The sequence below is a fragment of the Protopterus annectens genome, chromosome 10.part0 (assembly GCF_019279795.1).
Source record: "Protopterus annectens isolate FY-2018-M chromosome 10.part0, PAN1.0, whole genome shotgun sequence".
Taxonomy (NCBI): Eukaryota; Metazoa; Chordata; order Ceratodontiformes; family Protopteridae; genus Protopterus; species Protopterus annectens.
The window spans coordinates 1,082,447,496-1,082,469,771 of record NC_056744.1 but is presented as its reverse complement, the minus strand read 5'-3'; the positions used below and the strand labels follow the sequence as shown (position 1 = coordinate 1,082,469,771).

Genomic DNA, 22,276 nt, shown 5'->3' with positions numbered 1-22,276 from the left:
TGGGACCAGACGGTGTCCCGGGCTGCATCCTACATTAACTCCAAGAAGAGCTAAACCCAAACATAAAACTACTGTTCAATCTCAGCCTTACTACAGGATATGTACCCAAAGAGTGGCGTACAGCAACAGTGGTCCCTCTCCACAAAGGTGGTGCCTCAACAGATCCTAGAAACTATCGCCCCATAAGCCTGACTAGCTTGGTCTGCAAAGCTATGGAAGGGATCATCATGGACCTCATAAATAAAGATATTGGGGACCTACAGACACTGGATCCTACCCAGTTCAGCTTTGTTAAGAGCAGATCCTGCCTCTTAAACCTGGTTGATTTCTTTGAAACAGTCACCAAGCCTTCGATACAATACCCCACTCCGGGCATTATAGATAAGCTCACCAGCTTAAATATAAACCCCTATGTCACTAGATGGGTTGCAAACTGGCTCAAGGACAGAACCCACATGGTTAGAATTGCTGGAGCCATGTCAGACTCCAAACCAGTTACAAGTTGCATCCCACAAGGCTCAGTCCTGGGACCTCTCTTGTTCGGTATATATTTCTCGGAGGTACAGGCCAACACGGAAGGACTGTGGCTGACCAAGTTCGCAGATGACTGCAAACTGGGTGCCATAATTGGCTCTCCAGCCGACACAAGCACCCCCAAAAGGGCCTCATAGAAACAGACAACTGGTGCCAGAGCCATGGCCTCAAGCTAAACGCCAAAAAGTGTATAGTCATCCCCTTTGGCAAAAACAAAGTGCTCACAAATTACCACATAGGTGGTAATCCATTAAGTACAGAAGTAGTAATTAGGGACCTGGGGACCCAAGTTGATAGCAATCTCTCATTTGACAACTACGTGGCCAAAGTGGTTAGAAAAACATTTTATATAGCCCACCTAATCATGATGGGATTCACATCTAGATCAGGGGAGGTCATTGTGCCTCTTTACTCATCCCTCATCAGGCCCATAATTGAGTACAATGCCCCTTTTGGGATGTACCTTACCAGACACCTGCAGCAACTGGAAAGACCCCAAAAGTACCTCACCAAGAGGATCAAAGGGCTCAAACAGATGCCGTATGCTGCCCGGTTAAAGAAACTCCAGCTCTACTCAGTGGCATACCGCCTGCTCAGAGGTTATCTGTGCCTGACGTATAAAGCCATGTCCAACCCGGAATTAATGGACATGCTGCACCTCAGAAAATCTAAATCCCATCGAGCTACGCGCTCGAGAGACTTGAACCTCAGCAGTGAAATAAATAGGACATGCTGGAGGGACAGATTCATAACCCAGAGGCTCCCTTCACTCTGGAATAAAATCCCAGTCCAGGTTAGGCAGAGTCCCTCATTGACTCTCTTCAAGGGGAATCTTGATGAGTGGATGGGTGATCGTAGGTTTACCCCGAGTATCACTTCTGTGTCACTGTTAGACAGAGGCACAGTATACTAACCTTGAAAAAGGGCATATCAAAATTAATTTAAAATGGGTGGCGAAAGCCAAACACACTCTGGCTAGGCTTATAAATGCCCTAGGGCAGATAGCCTAGTATGAACCTATGATGTGATATTTCATCCTCCACAATCACATTTACATTTTTTCTGCCATTATTCAGGTAATGAAACTTTCACACAATTTTATTAACTCGTGTTAAATAACCTTGTGTAATTGCGAAAAAATAGCAATTAGCCTTTTCAATCATTGCTAAATTTCCCAAAGTAGTTTTACGTTTTGAAAATTGTTGTTAGCCTAATGACTGAATACCATGTTTGATATGCAAGTTAATTTTGCATGAAATTTTTTATCATTTAAAGCCTGTTATTTCAATTATACAAACTTAAATTCTATGTACCGGGCATATTAAGTATTTTCTTTCCATTTTACTAAACATTTCAAAATATACACTGCACTACATACTGTTGCGGTTGGGTATCAATGTCGTGTCCTTTATGCTTCGTGGTGTCCTTATTGGTCCTTTCTGTCACAGCAATTTGGTGAAAGTGTCCTTTTTAATCCAGTTCTGTAATTTGGAATCTGCAGCAAAGACAAAAATGTCCTCTTGTGCTTTTTGTCTTAAAGGCAATCTGTGTCTTTTTGCAAGTTTGTTCAGGTATTGCTTGCTGTTTTAGATTCATAGGTATTCCAGTGTCACTAATTCTTTGACCATTCATGCTTTGCCAGCACTGTCCCTCAGTTGGAACTTCTTTTCTCCAGGAGGGCCATGCCAGTCAAACCCAGAGTAAATTAATGGCTACCCATCCGTTCATTTATGTTTAACAAATTACATTGAGTCACACAACTTAATAAGACTGAGTTTATTCCAGAAGTTTGTTAAACACTAATTTATAAACCTGCCCCTCTGCCATGATGTTCTTCGTCTCACATTGCTGCAGTCATAACCTGTGGGTAGTCCGCTGTCCTCGGTCGGCCCGAATACCAAAGAGCTAGGCTGGCGTCGGTCATTGTCGCCTAGAGCTGACGTCAGTACGTAGTAGTACTTAAGCGCATGACCGACGCCATATCCTCCGTCTTTCTTGCCGCGTGGTCCGAAGCAGAAGCAGCATTTGCAAGTGTCGTTCGGCGTTCTGAAATTTTCATTTATCGAGTTTCAGACCGAAGACCAAGTTGGGCTAAGTACCCCGTTGGGGAAATTTTTGTCTTTTCTTGCCTCAGTTATCCGGATGTCAGAAAAAGTTAATAATTGTATTTCTTGTGGGAAACAGATACCTCATAGGGATTATCATTCTTTCTGTATTCCTTGCTTGGGGCCTGAGCACGACGTGGTCGGGTGTCGCTTTTGTGCTAGATTTAATAAGCGCACCATTAAACGAAGATTAGACTGTGCCAGGCTTGTTTTTGGTAAACGGTGTAACTATAACATGCCGTCGGATCCTCCGACGCCCGCTACCGCTAAAAAGCGTAAGGATAAATCTTTGAGGTCTAAACCGGATGAGTTGTCCGTTGCGGATGCCGGTTCTACGGAGCCTCCAGTTGAATCTGTGGATCCTGCCGAGGGTTTGGCTGAATCCCAGGGGGAACCTTTACTTTTGCAGGAGTTGGCCTCTCAGGAGTTAGGCCAGGCTGAGGGTGCTTCTCAGGTGTCTGTAGTTCCAGCTTTACAAAAGGTTATTAGGCCTTCTACTTCAGTGGCTAAAGGCCATGCTAAGGCCAAACCTTGTCCTGTTGGCCCTGGTCATAGTTCTAGCTCTCCAGCCCCTGTTCCTAAAAAGCATATGTTGAAAATGGCAGAAGACTTGATTACTTTAATCAGGGGTTCTATGCCCCCAGAGAAGAGGCCTAGGGTGGAGGCAGATTTAGAGGGAATGGATCATTCCTCTGACTACTCTGAATCCTCAGCTGAAGAAATTCAGGATTTCCCTTCCTATTCAGATTCGGATGCAGAGGACTCCTGTCCGTCTGCTTCTCCTCCAGAGGATTTTTCTTTTTCTGAGACTTTACATTCCATGAGGGAGCATTTCAAGTGGGAAGGTCAAGATTTTTCAGGTTCTCGGAAAAGGCATAGGGAATTCTTGTTTCTGCCACAACATAGGCCCTTGGCTATTCCTCCTGTCTTAGATGTTGTTCAGGATGTTTTTTCTGAATCTTCCCTTAATCCTGATTCTTTGCCTCCGGCCCCTGTTAAGCCAGACAGGTATTACAGAGTTCCAGAAGCACATAAGTATTTGTACAAGAGTCCTAGAGCTGATCCGGAAACTATTATTCTAGGCCCGAAGGGTGTTAGGGCTTCTGTGGCTAAGAATCCAGTTCCTTTGGATAAGGATTCTAGAGCGTTGGATAGGTGGGGGAAAAAAGTGTACACCTCCTCTACGTTAGCTATGAGGGCTTTGAATTGCCATTTTCATATGCTGAAGTATCAGAATTTTTTGTTAGGCCAATTGAAATCTAAGGTGGATGCTTTATCTGAGGGTATAGAGTGTAAGGAGCTCCAGGAGTTGGTTCATGCATCAGATCAAGTTGGCAAACATTCTTTGCAGTGTGGTTTCGATGCTCTTCAGGCTTCATCCAGGGTGGCTGCTACAGGTTCAGTTATTCGTAGGCATGCCTGGCTTAAGGATCAAAATTTGTCAGAGCATGTTAAGGCTCGGATTTTGGATGCTCCTCTTCAATCTGAAGTACCTTTTGGCCCTCCTGTGGAATCAGTTTTGAAAAAGATGGAAGATAAGGCTAAGTCCATGCAGACGGTCAAGGATTTTATGCAGGTGCAGCCCCCTAAGTTTAGTAGGAATTGGCCTGCTAGAGGATGGTCTTATCCTTCTTGGATTATCAGTCTAAGGGCAGGTCTAGACGTGGTAGAGGCAGGGCTCACGCTCAGGGTTCTTTCAGACCTAGAACTTGGAGTTCTCCGGCACAGTCTTCTGGTGAGGGCTGGGGTCAGCCCTTTCGTAAGCAGACCCAATGACCTGTATCTTCCGCTGCCAGACCCTTCTTTACTGGCAGCTCCTCTAGGAGGAAAGTTGGGACTTTTCAAACAAAACTGGAATTTGGTCACCCAGGACCAATGGGTGTTGGATATAATAAATCAAGGTTACAAGTTTTATTTTCACACTTTTCCTCCTTTCAAAGGCATGCCGGATGTGCCTCCTCAGCAAAGGCTGGAGGCTCAGGAGCAAATTTCTCTGCTTTTACAGATGGAGGCAATTCAGGTGGTCCCTCTGTCAGAAGTAGGCCTAGGATTTTATTCCCGTCTATTCCTAGTGCCAAAGAAAGGAAATACTTGGAGGCCAATTCTGGATTTGTCCATTCTCAATACCTACCTAGACATTCCAAAGTTCAAGATGTTAACATTACAACAACTTCTGCCTATGCTAGGCAAAGATCACTGGATGGTAACCCTGGATCTCAAAGAGGCCTATCTTCACATCCCTGTCAGGCCCAGTTGCAGGAGATTCCTGAGATTTCGGGCTGGTATTTCGTATTATCAGTTCTCTGCATTGCTCTTTGGTTTATCTACTGCGCCCAGGGTATTCACAAAAGTTCTGGCTCCTGTGATTGCTTTCTTCAGACAGAGAGGAATACAAATTTACCCTTATCTGGACGATTGCCTGATTCTTGCTCAAAACAAAGACATATTACTACAACATCTCCAGTATGTAATGGCAGTTTTAAGGTGCCTACGGTATTCTGTGAACGAAATAAAGTCCAGTCTAGTACCCTCTCAGGACATGTGCTTTCTGGGTGTGAGACTGAATACAGCTTCTCAGATGGCATTTCTGACCCCGGACAAACAAAGAACTCTTCATCTATACTTCCAGCAGTTATCAGTAATGTCCAGGCTGACTGCAAGGACAGTCCTTCAAGCCTTGGGGTTCATGGCATCTTGCATTCTAGTACTTCCCAATGCCAAACTGCATATGAGGAAGCTACAATGGTATCTCAAAAGTGTGTGGACTCAACACTGCCACGGTTTGGACACTGTCATTCGGATTATACCTTGCATCCAGAAGGAATTCTTGTGGTGGGCTCAGGAATGTCACCTAAACAAGGGACTCTCTGTGACCCGACCAGAGGCGAGTCAGATCCTAACGACGGATGCCTCGGACTTGGCTTGGGGAGCACACTTCAATGGGAAATGGATACAAGACATGTGGCCTCCCAAAGTACTACATTTGCATATCAACATGAAGGAGATGTTAGCGGTCCAATTTGCCTTGATGGCCTTCAAGGACCTACTTCAGCTGGGACAGGTGTTGATTCAAACAGACAACACAACAGTCATGTGGTACATCAACAAGCAGGGGGGAACCCATTCCTATCCTCTTTGCAGACAAGCAATGATTTTGTGGGAGACTGCTCTGAGTTTGCACATCAATCTTCAAGCACGGTTTCTGCCAGGAGCACAGAACTCCCTAGCAGATGTATTGAGCAGGCAAATGGTGGATCCCCACGAGTGGAAACTGGACCCTCAGGTATTCAAACAGTTGACCGTGGTTTGGGGAACTCCAGACATAGATCTGTTCGCTTCTCCACAAAATTTTCAACTACCAAAATTTTGCACAAAGATGTTCCACCCAGATGCTTGGAAAGTGGATGCTCTATCTTTCAGTTGGAACAACCTTCACGTTTATGCTTTTCCTCCTCTGCCTCTTCTCCCCAAGGTACTCTTGAAAGTCAGGCGGGACAAGCCTTGCATGATTCTAATAGCACCAGATTGGCCACGTCAGCATTGGTATCCCCTGCTGAGGAGTTTAATCCAGGAGCCTCCTTGGCGTCTGCCACAGGTTCCTCATTTGTTGTCCCAGTCAAACAATCATTTTCTCAATGTTCAGGTGCAGTCCCTCCATCTGGCAGCCTGGCGTATTCTGTGATGGAGCCGGTGGGGTCTCAGCTTCCTCAACAGGTTTTGGATGTCATTTTGGAAGCCAAGGCGGCCTAGCACTAGAAAAGTTTATGCTGATAAATGGAAGAGATTTTTTCTTTGGAGCACTGCAAAGGGGTTTGATGTTTCAGTGCCTAATTTGAGTTTTGCACTACAGTATCTTACTGAATTACTGGACAAGGGTTTGTCATTCTCTTCTGTGAAGGTTCATGCTGCAGCCATTTCTGTTCACTATGATTGTGACCCTCCTTTATTTTCTCATCCTTTGTTCAAACAATTTCTTAGAGGGGCAAAGAATATAAGACCCCCACGTAGAGCTCCTACTCCTTCCTGGGATCTCAATTTTGTTTTGGAGAAACTTACTTTACCTCCTTTTGAACCTGCAGCTACGTCTGAGCTGAAGTTTTTGTCTTGGAAGACTGCTTTTTTGTTGGCCATTACTTTTTCTAGGAGGGTATCTGAATTGCAGGCACTCATGGCAGTTGAGCCCTTTTTGATATTTCATAAGGATAGAGTTTCTTTGCGAACTAACCCTACTTTTATGCCTAAAGTGATTTCTAATGTGGCCTTGAACCAGTCTATTCATTTGCCTACTTTTTATGCTGATCCCCAAAATAAAGGGGAAAAAGTCTTGCATTCTTTGGATATCCACAGGCAGTTACGTTACTATTTGAGCAGAACTAAGGAGTTCAGACAGACTCAACAGTTTGTTTCTTTTGCTTTGAGTTCACAAGGGAAAGCTGTTTCAAAGCAGACTATTTCAAAGTGGATTGGTCATTGTATTGCTTTTTGTTGTTCTCATCATGGGAAGGATGTTCCTGCTGGGATCAGACCTCATTCTACTAGGGCTACTGCCACTTCTACTGCTTTTTTGAGGGGTGTAGCTACTAAGGATATTTTGGAGGCAGCTACTTGGAGTTCAGTACACACTTTTACTAAGCATTACCATTTCCCTCTTTATTCCAAGTCCAGGGCTGGGTTTGCCACTGCAGTTTTACAGGGCATGTTAGCAGCTCCTAATGCTTTGTAGTTTGCCAGCCTCCCTTTTCCTTTGGGATTCTACCCACAGGTTATGACTGCAGCAATGTGAGACGAAGAACATAGTACAGTTTTGTACCTACCATAAATGTAGATTTTCGAGGATCCACATTGCTGCAGTCCAATTATCCCTCCCTCCTTCCCCTCTATAGTTTGCGGTTGCTGGGTTTCTTTTTGGGATACTCTTTATTTCCACACTGGTGGTTGTTGGGCTTTTACTTTTTTAGCTCTGGCCTTTCATTTTTAGGCCTTCTGACATCTGGGGCAAGAAAGACTGAGGATATGGCGTCGGTCATGCGCTTAAGTACTACTACGTACTGACGTCAGCTCTAGGCGACAATGACCGACGCCAGCCTAGCTCTTTGGTATTCGGGTCGACCGAGGACAGCGGACTACCCACAGGTTATGACTGCAGCAATGTGGATCCTCGAACATCTACATTTATGGTAGGTACAAAACTGTACTTTTTTTTTCCCTTTTGATGAATATTTAGAGCTTTGGATCTAGTGCTGGTTGAGATGTTGGATTTGCAGTTTTACAGGAGGTCCAGAACATTTGGTTCTATAATGGACTGGTAAGTGAGAGAGAAAGATCTCCCCTCAGAAAGTCTGTAAAAGGGATAGAGCTTCCTCTCTCTTGTTAGCTCAAAGACTTTAAGCCTGTGAACTTTTTGGTTAGGAGCCTTTGGAGTCGTTAATTATTTGAGATGTGGCTCACTAAAGCGAAGGGGGTGTTTTACTCTGTAAGTGGCCTCATCAATGTTGAGTATCTGGGATTGATTACCTCTTTAGAACTTGATATTCCTTTTGTAGTTTGCTGGGTTAAATAACAGTCTTGCTTAACAGCTGTTGTCACATCAATCAAGTACCTCGGCCCCTGACTATGTATTTTTTTTGTAATGGTGTGTTGTCAGCCAAGTGTGATTTGTGGGAGTGTTGTCTGCCAAAGTAATGTACTTTTTAACATTTAGTTTGAGCCCATCTTCATGCACTAAGAGTTTACTTGAGAGAGTTCATTCTGGATGGTTTGGTGTCATAGGGTGACTTAACAATCCCCAATTTGCAGCTGTCTGCAAACTTTCATAGCCACAGGTCTTGACTGTCTGCTTGGAGATCTGAGAAGTAAATAGCAAAAAGGTAAATTTCTATTATCAAATTCTATGGAACACTGATGTACACTTTCATACTTTCTAATAAGGCCACCTGCAGATTGTATTGTGTGGGTTTTCTGTCCGAGTTTACTATCAATTTTAATACATATGGTTTGATCATTTTGTTTTCATGGATAATGGTGTCGAAGGCATTACATGCCACATGCGCTGCATGACTATCTACAGTATCTGTTATCTTATTGAATAAGTTTACCAGGTTAACTAGACAAGATCTACCCTTCACAAAGCCAAACTTAAGGCTTTTTAATGGCTTAAATTTTAGAATTATGTCCCTTAGCAGTGGCATTTCTGGTGCTTAGGCAGTTGGCTTGCAGTCCCTCCTTTCTTTGAATGACTGGTATCTTTTTGAACATAATTTGTTTTTCCTATTGGTTATCTAATGAACTGAGAAAAAAATGGGGCGGATGCTTCCTTTATTTTTCCTTTTCATCCATGTATTTTGAATACAAAGATGGCCCTCTTAAAGTTGGTCTTTTCAAGCCAATTCTTAGTGGCTTTACTTATTGTTAGAGTATTTTAATGAACTATTAGTTGGTAACTGACATGGTAATGTAACATTTCTATATAGTTTACTCTAAACATTGAAGTATTTATTGGGTTTTAAAAAAAATATTTTTTCTTTCAGATTTCAAGGATACGTCCTTCAGTGCCTGAACTCTCCCTGGTCTTTGATGGAAGCTTTGTTGACCCCAAAAATGAATCAAAGTATTTACCAGTGGGAAACTGTGTTACACCAGATCAGCAGTCTACTAAACATTATAGACATTCAGGCACTACATGTTCAAAAGAGCTTTCTTGTGATAAAGAGCAACATAGTTGTGGCACTCGAGAATCATTTTGTTTGAGACATCATTTAGGGAATCAGTCTACACCTTTGAACCCTGATAGAAACTTGCAGTCTCAAACACAACTTGGAAATCAGAAGGATGGTCCTCAAGTAAGAAAAGGTTCAATTTCATCTTCTACAGCAGCATCTTCCACTTCCTCATCATCAACGCCTAAAAGTGGGACATCTCCTAATACCTCAGTACATCATCCAAAAATGTTAGCTGAAAAAAAGGATTCCAGAAGTAGTTCTACTATGGATAGAAAAGGATGTATTATAGCCACAGGTACAGGGCCTAGTCCTGTGCATTTGCAGAAGCCTCTTTCTCCTAGTAAAATTAATAGGCAAGTTCAAAAGCAAAATAATAGACTCATGGCTCAGGCACCAAGATGCATTCCCGATTTGCAGATAGCAGTACCACATATACCTCCTCACTATCCCCCTAATTTTTGCAGCTGCTTCCCTCATCATGGTTATGTTCCTTACTGTCAGACAAATGTCTGGCAAGGAATGACAAATGTGGGTTTCAATAATAGCCCTCAATGTTGCTCCACAGAAGTCTGTTCACAGGTCTCCTATGAGAACACATGTACATCTTTTCCTCCCAGTGAGGGAAATCTGTTGAATGCTTCCTATAGCCCCATATGCAATACAAACAACCCAAGAGGACAGGGATTCAACGAGAAAGTGGAAAACTCCAATAGTACTAATGAAGTGATGTCACCTATTGGAGGACAGTTTCCATCACCACTGAGCCCACAGTCGTGTGAAAGGCGTTCGCCATGTACCTACACACCACCTCCAAGGATAGGAATTGACAGTGGAACAATGGGACTACCTGCAGATGCATACAAAATTCTTGTTGAACAAGACAAACAGTTAAAGATGCTTCAGGCTCAGGTAGGTGGCTTTGTTGCTTATTCATGCATGCTACTTGTAGTTTTGCTTTAGTTCAAACCATTGAAAGATGAACAGCTTGGTAGACCAGCAACTAATTCATTGACTAGTGTAGTATAGGATCTAATTTCAGAGGCCTTAGCAGTTAGAACTTTTTCTATTTTCCCATGCTCAGCAATATTTATTTGCCTTGCTCCTTTGTCTGAGACTATATATTTTTCCTGCCAGCATATACACCATGCTGCTACATGTCAAGATTTGAATTTCTATGGTTGGAGTCCATTTGCCTTATCTTTGGTACTCATAATTTGCTAATGCAACTTCAGACACATTTAGTAAGTGTGAGCCAGCCTGGTCCAGAATTAAGGCCAAAACTGCTTTTACCTGTCACGCTGTCCTGAGAAGGTGTCTGTGAGAGTTTGAGGTTTTTATCTTAGAGGCATGTAAAGATAGAGTCCTCCCCCCCTATAGATTCCACCAGGTGACATTCCTTCCAGACAGACTCGACATGAAGCATTTCTCTGTGGATTGACTTTTACTTCACCCTTTTGTCTCCCACCCCAAGCAAAAAATATCTGGTTTGAGAGAAGAGGTAGCACCTTGGGCCATGCCACTTATGGAGCCTGCCTGGAAGTATCCTGACTTTTGTTCTGTCACCAAGAAACTGTTTGCAATTCACAGACCCAAAGCAGAATGACATAAGGCAATGGCAAAGTATTTTAGGGCAGACATCTCTCAATTTCTTTGGTCTGACATAGTTCCCAGAGAATGCATGACCTTACTGACCGATAAGAAGTGTTAAACTTTGTATTGGATGCGCATCAGAGTTATTCCCTTCTGTCACTGGGGCTTATATTCCTCTGGGTGGTGCAGTGGTGCAACAGTTAATATTGTTGCCTCACAGCAAGAGGTTCTTCAGTTCGATTCTCGGCTGAGGTGCCTTCTGTGCGGAATCAGCATGTCCTCCCTGAATTCATGTGGGTTTCCTCTGGGTACTGTGGTTTCCATCCACATTCCAAAGACATGCGTCTGGAGTGTTTCTCCCTGAGCCTCCACTGAAAATAAGCTCTGTCCTAGTCAGACCTTCCCAATTAGCAAATGTTAATAAATAAAATGTCTGTTTTACTTGTCCAGGCTCCAGTCCTCCCCAAGTATGCAGGCACTAGTGACGTGAGCACATGTTGCATAACCCAGTCTCTCCACTTTGAGAGATTTGTCACCATATGCAGTACCATCTAGGCATCTTCAGGCTTCCTGCTAAGCTCCAGTTACTCCCTTCACTCCTAGAATGCACCCCATTTCCCTCTGTTCCCCAGATCTGGTTTGTAGCGATGTGCATGTGATGATCCCTCAGCTTGAGTGTTGCTTTGATTGTCAATAGTGGAATAAGTGCCCATTCTCCTCTTTATATTGTTTAAAACAAATCAGTGCAAGATATTTGTAGTTCTGTTTGTGTCTTATTTAAAATTTGATACTTTAGTGTATTCCCCTTCCATGCCTCCAATTCTGTGTGCCATTTTTCTTTTCTTGCAGGCTGCGTGCCGTCCCCTTTCTGTTTCATACCTTATTAGTGTAAATAAGCATTTTTGTCATAAGTGTTTCCAGCACAGTGTTAGCTGTTTAGTCACTTTAGTGGAGATAGTGTCAGCAGTGGATTTTTTTCAATTTTGAGTGCTGCATTCACAGTTTAACATCCTAGTTCAGATACTGTTTTTGTGTGTGTTTTGGACTAACATTTCATTAAAGCAAACACTAGTTCCTGTTAGAATGGACAAGTTTACAGTTTTTTGTAAAATACTAAATTTGGTCATAAAATTCCACCCCCCCCCCCCAAAAAAAAAAAATATGCGCAGTCTTTATGTTCTGTGCCTTGGGGTGGATCACTTGAACACAGTTTCTGAAATCTGCAAGAACTTCAACCACTGCATCTTACAGTGTACAGAAAAACTTATTGCTAAGGGTTGTCCAGTTCCAACCAACTAATATCAAGGACAAAAACAACAAAAAAAAAAAGTCTTGTTAGTTTTGAAGCAGATTTCACTTTATTCAGCTAAAAGCACACATTACATTTGGCTTTCACTCGTATCACAGGGCATCATCAGAGTCAATTCCTGACCAGAACTTAGTCCTATTTACGTAACATCCTTTCATACCCTTATCCATTCATTAATCAACACTCATATTAAATGTCATGTAAATAACACAATTTTTTTTTGGTGGAATTAATGGAATTAGTATTGTTTAATAATTTTATCTTTTTTGAAGGATAATTTTTTCAACAAAAAACTGGTGTAGCTGTGGGTGCTAAATGTGCACCAATATTTGCAAATTTGGTATTGGCAAAAGGGAAGCTCAATGCGTGTTTGATTCTAGATATAAAAATAAAATTTTGAGCTTCCTTAGATTTTTGGATAACATACTGATCTTGTGGACAGGGACCCAGGATGAAGTCAAGGAATTTATGGATTATTTGAACACCACCACCCAATTTTTGAGATTTACCTAGAGGACGCATGAAATAGAGATAGATTTTTAGATATTCTTTTGAGAAAAGATCTGGTAAAAGGGGAGTTAACTTACACCATTTTTTGAAAGAAAACCTATTCGAATTTGTTATTAAGATTTGACAGCAGTCATCATTTACATCACAAAAAGAGTGTTGTCAAGGGACAGATGGTTAGATTGTTGAGGTTAATAAGTGTTGATGTGGTTTTTAGTGATGAAATAGATTGATACTTATATTTAGAGAGAGAGGTTACCCCCCCCCCCAACCTTTGACAAAAATAGAGAGAGATGTGGTTAAAAACAGAGTTATGAAGTTTCCACCTATACGAAAGATGAATAATATGGAGAAAGGCGAATTGATACAAAACGCAGCTTTTGGAAAGGATGTGATGGTCATTGAATATAGTGAATATACACATTTGCTAGTTTTAAAATTTAATATGTTTTGGGAAGGGACATTTGTTCAGTATATAAAAACAAATTAGGAAACCAACCTAAAATAGCTTTTAGCAAAGGGAAGATTATAAAATAACTATTGGAAATTAAGTCTAAAAAGAAATCAACAGCTATAGGTCTAAGATGAGTTAATGTGGGGCATGTAGGTGATACAAGTATATAAATGATGGACCATATGTAGTGGTCCCAGGTTTCTATAAGAACCTTCAATGTCCTGGAAGGTGCAACTGTGAAACCAATATGGTTGTATATGTGACAACACGTGTATGGGATGCCCAGGATTTTATGTAGGAAAGACCACAGGGAGATTGAGGGATAGAATCTCAGAGCATTAAGAACAAAAAAAACAAGTAGTGCTTTATATATACACAGTACGGTATGTACAGACTTCAAAATTTTTTTATTATTTGTCTTCGAGAAAGTCAACTTAAGCGAAAGGGGTGGGGCTGTAAGTTGTTGGTAGAGGTAAAGGAAACAGAATGGCAGATTAGGTTGAATGGGAAACAGGAACCAGGTATAAATGACTGCATTTCTGTCTCAGCAGTCTTGAGATTTAGAGCTGGGCAGATGTAATAGTTATATGAATGACAAACAATAACAATAAAAAGAAATTTAATCTTGTAATTAAAGATGGTTGGGGTGTATAGACACGCACAAAATCTTTATGGTAAATCAGTTATTTTATATTTAAGCCAATAGGTTTTGTTCTGAGATAGCATTTTTTATTAATATATATGCATATATATTTTCTCGGCTGGGCTGCCTTCTGTGTGGAGTCTGCATGTCCTCCCTGTGGCCGCGTGGGTTTCCTCTGGATGTCCTTCAAGGATGCATCTGCAGTCCTAACATATGGGTTGTCCTGCCTCAGGCAGCCCTTCGGTCGGCCGGATTCCAAAGTCTGGGTCTGGCCTCGGCTGATGTCGCACTTCACCCGACGTCATAGCTGCTGTGAATTGGGTATAAAGGCATCAGCCGACGCCATTTTCCTCAGTCTTTCTTGCCGCGTGGTGCCCGAAGCAGAAGCTGTTCGCAAGTGCCGGTCGGTCAGATCCAGAGATTTCTACTACCGAAGACTTCCAAAAAGCTAAGTACCCCGTTGGGGACTCTTTCTTGCCTCAGCCGATGTCAGAAAAAGTAAATAATTGTTTAACTTGTGGGAAACAAATACCTCATAAGGATTTCCACTCTTACTGCCTTCCTTGCTTAGGCCCAGACCACGACGTATCAGCTTGTCTAGCCTGTGCTTCCTTCAACCGACGAACACTTAGACGTCGGTCGGAGTTTGCAGAGGAGGTTTTTGGTCCCGCTTTTGCTTACAAAATGCCGTCGGAGACTCTGACTTCACAATTAGCTAAAAAGCGTAAGGAAAAGGACCGACGCTCGCGGTCCGCGGTTTCGGCCGAAACCACGGTTAAGCCAACCGCGAGTGTCTCGGTTTCGGCTGAAACCGAGTCCTCGGTTCTTCCTTCGACCGAAAGCATACCTCCGACAGCCGAGGCCTCACACAGCATGGCTGAATCTGCTACTGAAATTTCTCCTGCTGTAGCAGGCACCCAGGATTTATCGGATACTATTCCTTTACACATATCTACTCCTGCACGTGGAGCTGCTAGGCCACCTGCATCAATGTCTATCAAGGCTTTTTCTAGGGCTAAAGCAGCTAAATCTTCTAAGGCCTTGCCTGCTAAACCCCCCTCACACAGGCCTACCTCTAGTTCCCAAATGCTCAGCCTGGCTGAGGATCTCATTTCTTTGATCAGGGGATCCCAACCTCACCCAGACAGGGCCTCTCAACCCCCTCCAGAGAAGAGGCCTAGAGCAGAGCCCCCGGATCCAGTTTCTACAGACTATTCCTCGGATGATTCAGAAAACTCAAATCCTCCAGAAGGCCCTTATTCTCCATATGAGGATTCTGATGCAGAAGACTCCATTCCTTCTGCCTCTCCTCCTGAGGAATTTTCTTTTGGGGAAACCTTACATGCTATGAGAGAACAATTTCAATGGCAGGGCCAGGATTTTTCAGATTCAAGGAAAAGGCTAAGGACCTTTTTACATTTACCACAGCATAGGCCTTTAGCCATTCCTCCAGTACTAACAGTTGTGGATGATGCATTTAATGATGCCTGTACTGCCCCTGACACTCTTCCCCCAGCCCCTGCTAAGCCCGACCGATATTACAGGGTCCCGGACACTCACTATCACTTGTATAAGGCTCCTATTGCAGATCCTGAAACCATTTCACAGGGCCCCAAAGCTGTAGCAGCTGCCTCTGCCAAAAACCCCCTCCCCTCTGAAAGAGAATCTAGATAATTAGAGAGATGGGGTAAAAAAGTTTATACTTCTGCTACTCTTTCGGCTAGGGCCTTAAACTGTCAATTCCACATGATTCAGTAACAGGAATTTTTGTTAGACCAGCTTAATAAAAAAACTGTCCTCTCCTGAACCTATAGACCGTAAGTCCCTTCAGGATTTGGTACATAACATACAGCAGGTCAGTAATCATTCCTTAAAATGCGGCTATGATGCACTGGAGGCTTCCTTTAGATCAGCTATGACTGGAACAGTGATCAGAAGGCATGCATGGTTAAAAGAGCAATCCTTACCAGACCATGTAAAGTCAAAGCTCCTAGATGCTCCCATGGAGAAACAAAGTTTGTTTGGCTCCCCTGCACAGCAAGTGCTAAAGAAAGTGGAAGAAAAAGCAAAATCTGTCCAAACAGTCAAGGATTTCTTACAGGTCCAGCCTCCGAGGTTCAGTAGAAATTGGCCTTCAAAGAATTGGTCCTTTCCAGACACCTCCAGAGCACAGAGAGGCAGAAATAGGCGCCCAAGAGGCAGAGGTCAATCCAGAGGTGCCTACAGGGGACGTCAGTGGCAGCCTAACAACCAGAGAAGTACTGCCACAGATCCAGCTACTACCACTTCCACAGGACAGACACAATGACTTGACTCTGATACCGCCTACCAGGGAACAACTGGAAGCACCCTTAGGCGGAAAGCTAGCCTTATTTTCCATAAACTGGCATTACATTACAGGAGGCAAATGGATTTTACAGACAATAGACAAAGGTTACAGGTTTCACTTCCACACTCTACCAAACAAGAGAGGAATGCCAAACCTACCACCAAACCAAAAAGCAAACGCTCTAGGACAAATCAACCACTTACTAAGGATAAGAGCTATAGAAAAGGTACCGCCTATGGAACAAGGACAAGGATTTTACTCCAGACTTTTCCTGGTACCAAGGAAAGAAAATCAATGGAGGCCTATTCTCGACCTGTCCGCTCTGAACACATATCTCATTGTTCCAAAATTCAAAATGCTGACACTACAGCAACTTCTTCCCATGCTGGGCAAGGAGTCTTGGCTGGTGACTCTAGATCTCAAGGAGGCATACCTGCACGTCCCTATACGACCAGATTGCAGAAGATACCTCAGATTTCTTGCAGGATCAGAGCATTATCAATTCTCAGCATTGCCTTTTGGCTTATCTACTGCGCCCAGAGTATTCACGAAATGCCTGGCATCAGTAATTGCTCATTGCAGGCTTCAGGGAATTCAGATTTATCCATACCTGGACGACTGCCTAATACAAGCGGACAACAAGACCAAATTAACAAAAGATTTGAAAAAGGTTATACAGCTACTGCAAGCCCTGGGATACACAGTCAACATGAAAAAGTCAAGACTGGTACCATCCCAAAGGATAACATTCTTGGGTGCAGAACTGGACACTTCAAATCAGATGGCATTTCTCACAGCAGAAAAGCAAAAGCAACTACCACTCTATTTCATGGCGTTAACAACACAGAACCAGCTTTCAGCAAGGAAAGTCCTGCAAGCCCTGGGTTACATGGCATCCTGCATAATATTGATTCCACATGCCAGGCTGCATATGAGGAAGTTGCAATGGTACCTAAGGAATATATGGTCTCAACACAAGCACAGTCTAGAAGCCCAGATTCCAATAATTCCATGCCTGCAGCAAGAATTCCTGTGGTGGGCTCAGGTCTGTCAGTTGAACAGAGGACTGCCTTTCCACAAACCTCGACCAAGCCAGACAATCACCACGGACGCCTCAGACCTGGGCTGGGGGGCACACATGGTGGACAAGTGCATACAAGGCCTATGGACACAAGACCAGCTGAACCTACACATAAATCAAAAAGAGATGCTGGCAGTGAAACAGGCAATTCAGACATTCAGACAGTTTCTTCAACAGGGTCATTTGCTGATAAGGACGGACAACACCACAGTCATGTGGTATATCAACAAACAAGGAGGCACACACTCATATCCTCTATGCCGGATGGCAATGGACCTGTGGAATGTGGCCCTGAACCTCAACATTCAGCTCCAGGCCATATTTGTGCCAGGAAAAGAAAATATACTAGCAGACACCTTAAGCAGAACTACCACGGATGCCCACGAATTGATGCTGCATCCAGACATCTTCAAATCCATTACAAAGAAATGGGGACTACCAGAAACAGACCTGTTCGCATCCCCACACAACCACCAATTGAGGGAATTCTGCACAAGGACATACCACCCACTTGCTTGGAAGGTGGACTCCCTATCCTTCAGTTGGGAAAACCTGACAGCATATGCATTCCCACCTCTTCCTTTGATGCACAAAGTGCTACTGAAGATCTAAGATCATCACCCAAGGATCATCCTGATAGCTCCAGACTGGCCGAGGCAGCATTGGTATCCGCTACTCAGGAGTATGTCTCGGACACACGCATGGCCTCAACCTTTAGTTCCTTTACTGCTAACACAGAACAACTTCAGGATCCTACATCCAAACTTGAAAACACTGCAGCTAGCTGCTTGGAATATTACATAAAACAAAATAACCCAGATTTATCTCGGAGGGTTAAAGACATTATCCTGGAGGCTCACAGACCCTCCACAAGGAAGACTTATTCAGCCAAATGGAAAAGATACCTCATTTGGAGTGCAGCAAAAGGAGAAAATGTATCATTAGCAAACATAGCTAACATCCTGGAATATTTAGCAGAACTTTTCCACAATGGCCTGTCTTACTCCTCCATTAAGATTCATGCATCAGCAATTTCAGCAGAATACAACATGGATCCTCCAGTCTTCTCTCATCCTCTACTCAGGCAGTTTCTGAGAGGAATTAAAAATGTAAAGCCTCCAAGGAAGCCACCTTTGCCTACATGGGACCTTAACTTTGTGCTGGAAAAGTTAACACTTTCCCCTTTCGAACCAGCAGCAACAGCAGAATTACAGTTCTTATCTTGGAAAACTGCTTTCCTGCTTGCAATCACTTCAGCAAGAAGGGTTTCGGAATTACAGGCATTAATGGCAGTACAGCCCTTCCTTATCTTCCATCAGGATAGAGTGTCCTTGAGAACTAATCCTACTTTTATGCCAAAGGTGGTCTCCAGGGTATCATTGAACCAAGCAATCCATTTACCAACATTCTTCCCCAACCCACAGAACAGGGGGGAAAAGACTACTACATACCTTGGATGTGCACAGGCAATTGCGCTACTATCTGGACAGAACCAAGAGCAATAGAAAAACTGACCAGCTTCTGGTAGCATATGCAACAGGAATGGAAGGAAAAGCAATTTCAAAACAGACAATCTCAAAATGGATAGGAAATTGCATTAGATTTTGTTACTCTTTTCATGGAAAGACAACTCCACAAAACATCAGACCTCACTCCACAAGAGCTACAGCCACTACTACAGCTTTCTTACGAGGAGTGGCTACCAAAGACATTTTAGAAGTTGCTACTTGGAGCTCCGTGCATACATTTGCCAAGCATTATAATCTACCTTTATACTCCGGATCCCGAGCAGGTTTTGCAACTGCTGTTTTGCAAGGGATCTTAACTACACCATAATCATCTTGGTGCCTCCTCCCCCAGTTTGGCTATGGTATTCTACCCATATGTTAGGACTGCAGATGCATCCTTGAAGGACATAGTACAGTTTTGTACCTACCATAAATGTAGATGTCCGAGAGGTATGCATCTGCAGTCAGGATTACCCACCCTCCTTCCCCTCTGTGGTACTCCTAGGGTATTTGCCCATCTTGTAGCTAGCTGGGGGAATCTTTTATGGTGTATTTGTTTGTATATATGTATATACATGTTTATTTTTGTTTGCTCTCTACTGTTTGGAAACATTTGCATTTATCCAAATTTAGCCTTCCTAGAGGGCACCTGGCATCTGGGGCAAGAAACACTGAGGAAAATGGCGTCGGCTGATGCCTTTATACCCAATTCACAGCAGCTATGACGTCGGGTGAAGTGCGACATCAGCCGAGGCCAGACCCAGACTTTGGAATCCGGCCGACCGAAGGGCTGCCTGAGGCAGGACAACCCATATGTTAGGACTGCAGATGCATACCTCTCGGACATCTACATTTATGGTAGGTACAAAACTGTACTTTTCCTCCTACATCCCAAAGACATGCTGTAGGTGGATTGGACACTTTAAATTGACCCTAGGTGTGAGTGCATGCATGTGTGTGCCTTCTGTGGAAGGTTAGGTGCCAGGCTGGCAACTCAACACTGTAAAACTCCACTACCAATCATGAGCGGACAGGTGATCCGCTGTGGCGACCCCTAACCGGGAAAAGCAGAAAGAAGCAGATATGCATATATATTTTATGCATATATTTTTATGTTAATCAACTTAGGATTTAATATTGTTTTTGGTGTATAAAAAGTTTTTACAAGATGTTTTTATTGTAAGTTTAAGTACATTTCATGAATATATATGCGTACATTTTTATTTGTATAAATGGAGGGTGCATTTTTGTATGTTTAAATGGATGCATTATTTGCATCGGTTTTAATGAGAGTGTTGAATAATGAACGGATAGGGGTGTGAAAGGAAGTTAGGTATAAATAGGATTAAGTTCTGGTCAGGAATTGGCTCTGATGCCCTGTGATATGGGCGAAAGTGCTTAATCAATGTAATGTTTGTTTTTAGTTGAATAAAGTGAAATCCGCCTCAAAATGAACAAGGTGTTTTTATTATTTTATTCCTAAGGGTCATCTGCCATTGTAAGGTAAAATGGAAAACAAAAAAATAAGAGAGATGAAAGAAGAGAACATCAAAGGAGATGGAACCAGACAGACTCCCTTTTTACACAGTGACCAGGACCGACTCTTGTCCATTCAAGACAGTTCAGGGTCCCCAGGTGATTGGTCAGATCTTACCTGCTGTGTTCCAGTCTTTTTAGTCAGCAGGCCCACTTCAAGGAGGATACTTGTTAGCTTCTCTTTGAAACAGGGATTTATCTCTGTACTTTGAAACCTGACACTTAAGCAGCTATGTCTGTGAAGTCAACTAGGTGTGTAGGGAGATCCTCTTTTCACCTGGGCTGAGACTAAATGATGAAGGGCTGGGTCAGGGCCCAAACTGAAATTAGTCTGGTCTATCTCCTTTGTATTGTGGCTACAGATGTTCCGTTACCCTCCACATCTCATGCTATTATCCTAGTTCCAGTTTCAACGTAGAGTGTCGGAGCCTAGTAGTGATTCCATGCTATCAGCACTGTTGGGTTCCTGCGGCCTTGACATCCTTCTTTGCCAAGGACCACTAGACATGAAGTTAGATATTGATGACATAAACACAGATCTCCTCAATGCTATTTAAGGTGGCAATGTTATGTGTATTTGCCTCCTGTGCTAAAGCCATTCTCAGTGCTGGGCATGACTGGCATCTAACTTTGTCACCATTGATTCAGCTTTTATCTTCTGATGTTCAGCATCAATCATGAGTCTGACAGGTTGGATGTCAATCAGTAATGCTTTGGACACTGTTCAAAGGCCACTTTATAGGTTGTCAGACCATAAAGAGGCATCTTCAAGCTTGGCTTCACCCTGTGACATTTCAAGTTTAGGACCTTAGGCCTTTTCATCCTTGCCCCAACAGGAACTAATGCACAAAAGTGTTTACAGATCCTGACTGTTCGGGGAGGAATCTTCTTCCAAATGTTTGGAAGAGTCAAATTCAAGGTGTTCCGAGAAAGAGGAAGTGCAAGAGGCACCTTGACTCCATATTGGAATCTTCCACCTCAGACATGGATCGGCTCAGATGGCCCACTCTGTGTGTGCCTATTTCCTCGGGGCTGCTCATCTAAGTGTAGAATGTGAAATTTGTGCAGGGTTTAGTCACTGTGCGTTTGTCAAGCTCTGCAAATAATTTGTTTTAAAAGGCTCTTCCATTCTACTACTACTGCATCTGCTGCAACTTCTCCTTCTAAAAAAATCTTTGGAGAAGGCTAAAGGGGATTCTTCTGTAAAGGCTAAGGACTCAAAGAAGCGATCTTCTGATAATTTTCCTTTTTCCATTTTGAGCTAGACTCCAGCCAAAAAAGTTAAAAAATCTTCAGGTCCATCTGGCCTCTCAAATCTGACAAGATCCAAGTCCATGTTTCTGTTCCACCATTCACCAAGGTTTTCTCTTGAGCCTTTCCCTTTTTTGCAAGAGACTCCTTAAAGGGTTTCCAGAAAACTTCAACCTACTCACCCCCTCTGGTCAACTTAGGATTGTAATGGAAACAGATGTGGCCAGGATGATTACATTTCTCATGGCCCAGATGCAGATGCGAGTCATTCTGTATCTGTCTCCCATCAGCCCTGCGAGCCCAGAACCACTAGCCCAAAACCAACTCTTGACTCCTACTCCAATTTGTCTTGTGGTTTTGGAGTCCTTGGACTCAAGAATTCCACGTTTGTTTGTGTTTGATAAAAGGTTGTGGCTACATCTGTGATCCAGTTGGTAATGACTGTTGAAGCCGTAAAGTTGGCACCATATTGAGGGGTTGTTTCAACTCCGATGCTTTGAGCCATCATTCTTTCTTAGGGCCTTGGCTGTAGACAGCTCTTCTCCGACCTCTGCATCAAGGCATGGGGATGTTCTCAGCCCTCCTATGCAGGTGGTTGTAGCCCCTACAAGACCAGTTCTTGGTTGTTCCATGGCTTCTGCCTTCAAGGTTGTGGAGAGAGAGTTTTTCACTCCTGTGGACAAGGGCATTACTTGGAAAGGATTGTCCAG

The 22,276-nt window shown here is 43.1% G+C and overlaps 1 protein-coding gene across 1 annotated transcript in view; it reads left to right on the top strand.

Annotated features, from left to right (window-relative positions):
* STIL (STIL centriolar assembly protein) overlaps positions 1–22,276 on the top strand; it is a 1,728,658-nt gene that overhangs the window by 1,108,304 nt on the left and 598,078 nt on the right. The window contains exon 12 of the mRNA XM_044085829.1: positions 9,167–10,267. Within this exon, the coding sequence (XP_043941764.1) occupies positions 9,167–10,267 (1,101 nt within the window). The remainder of the gene's footprint in view (positions 1–9,166; positions 10,268–22,276) is intronic.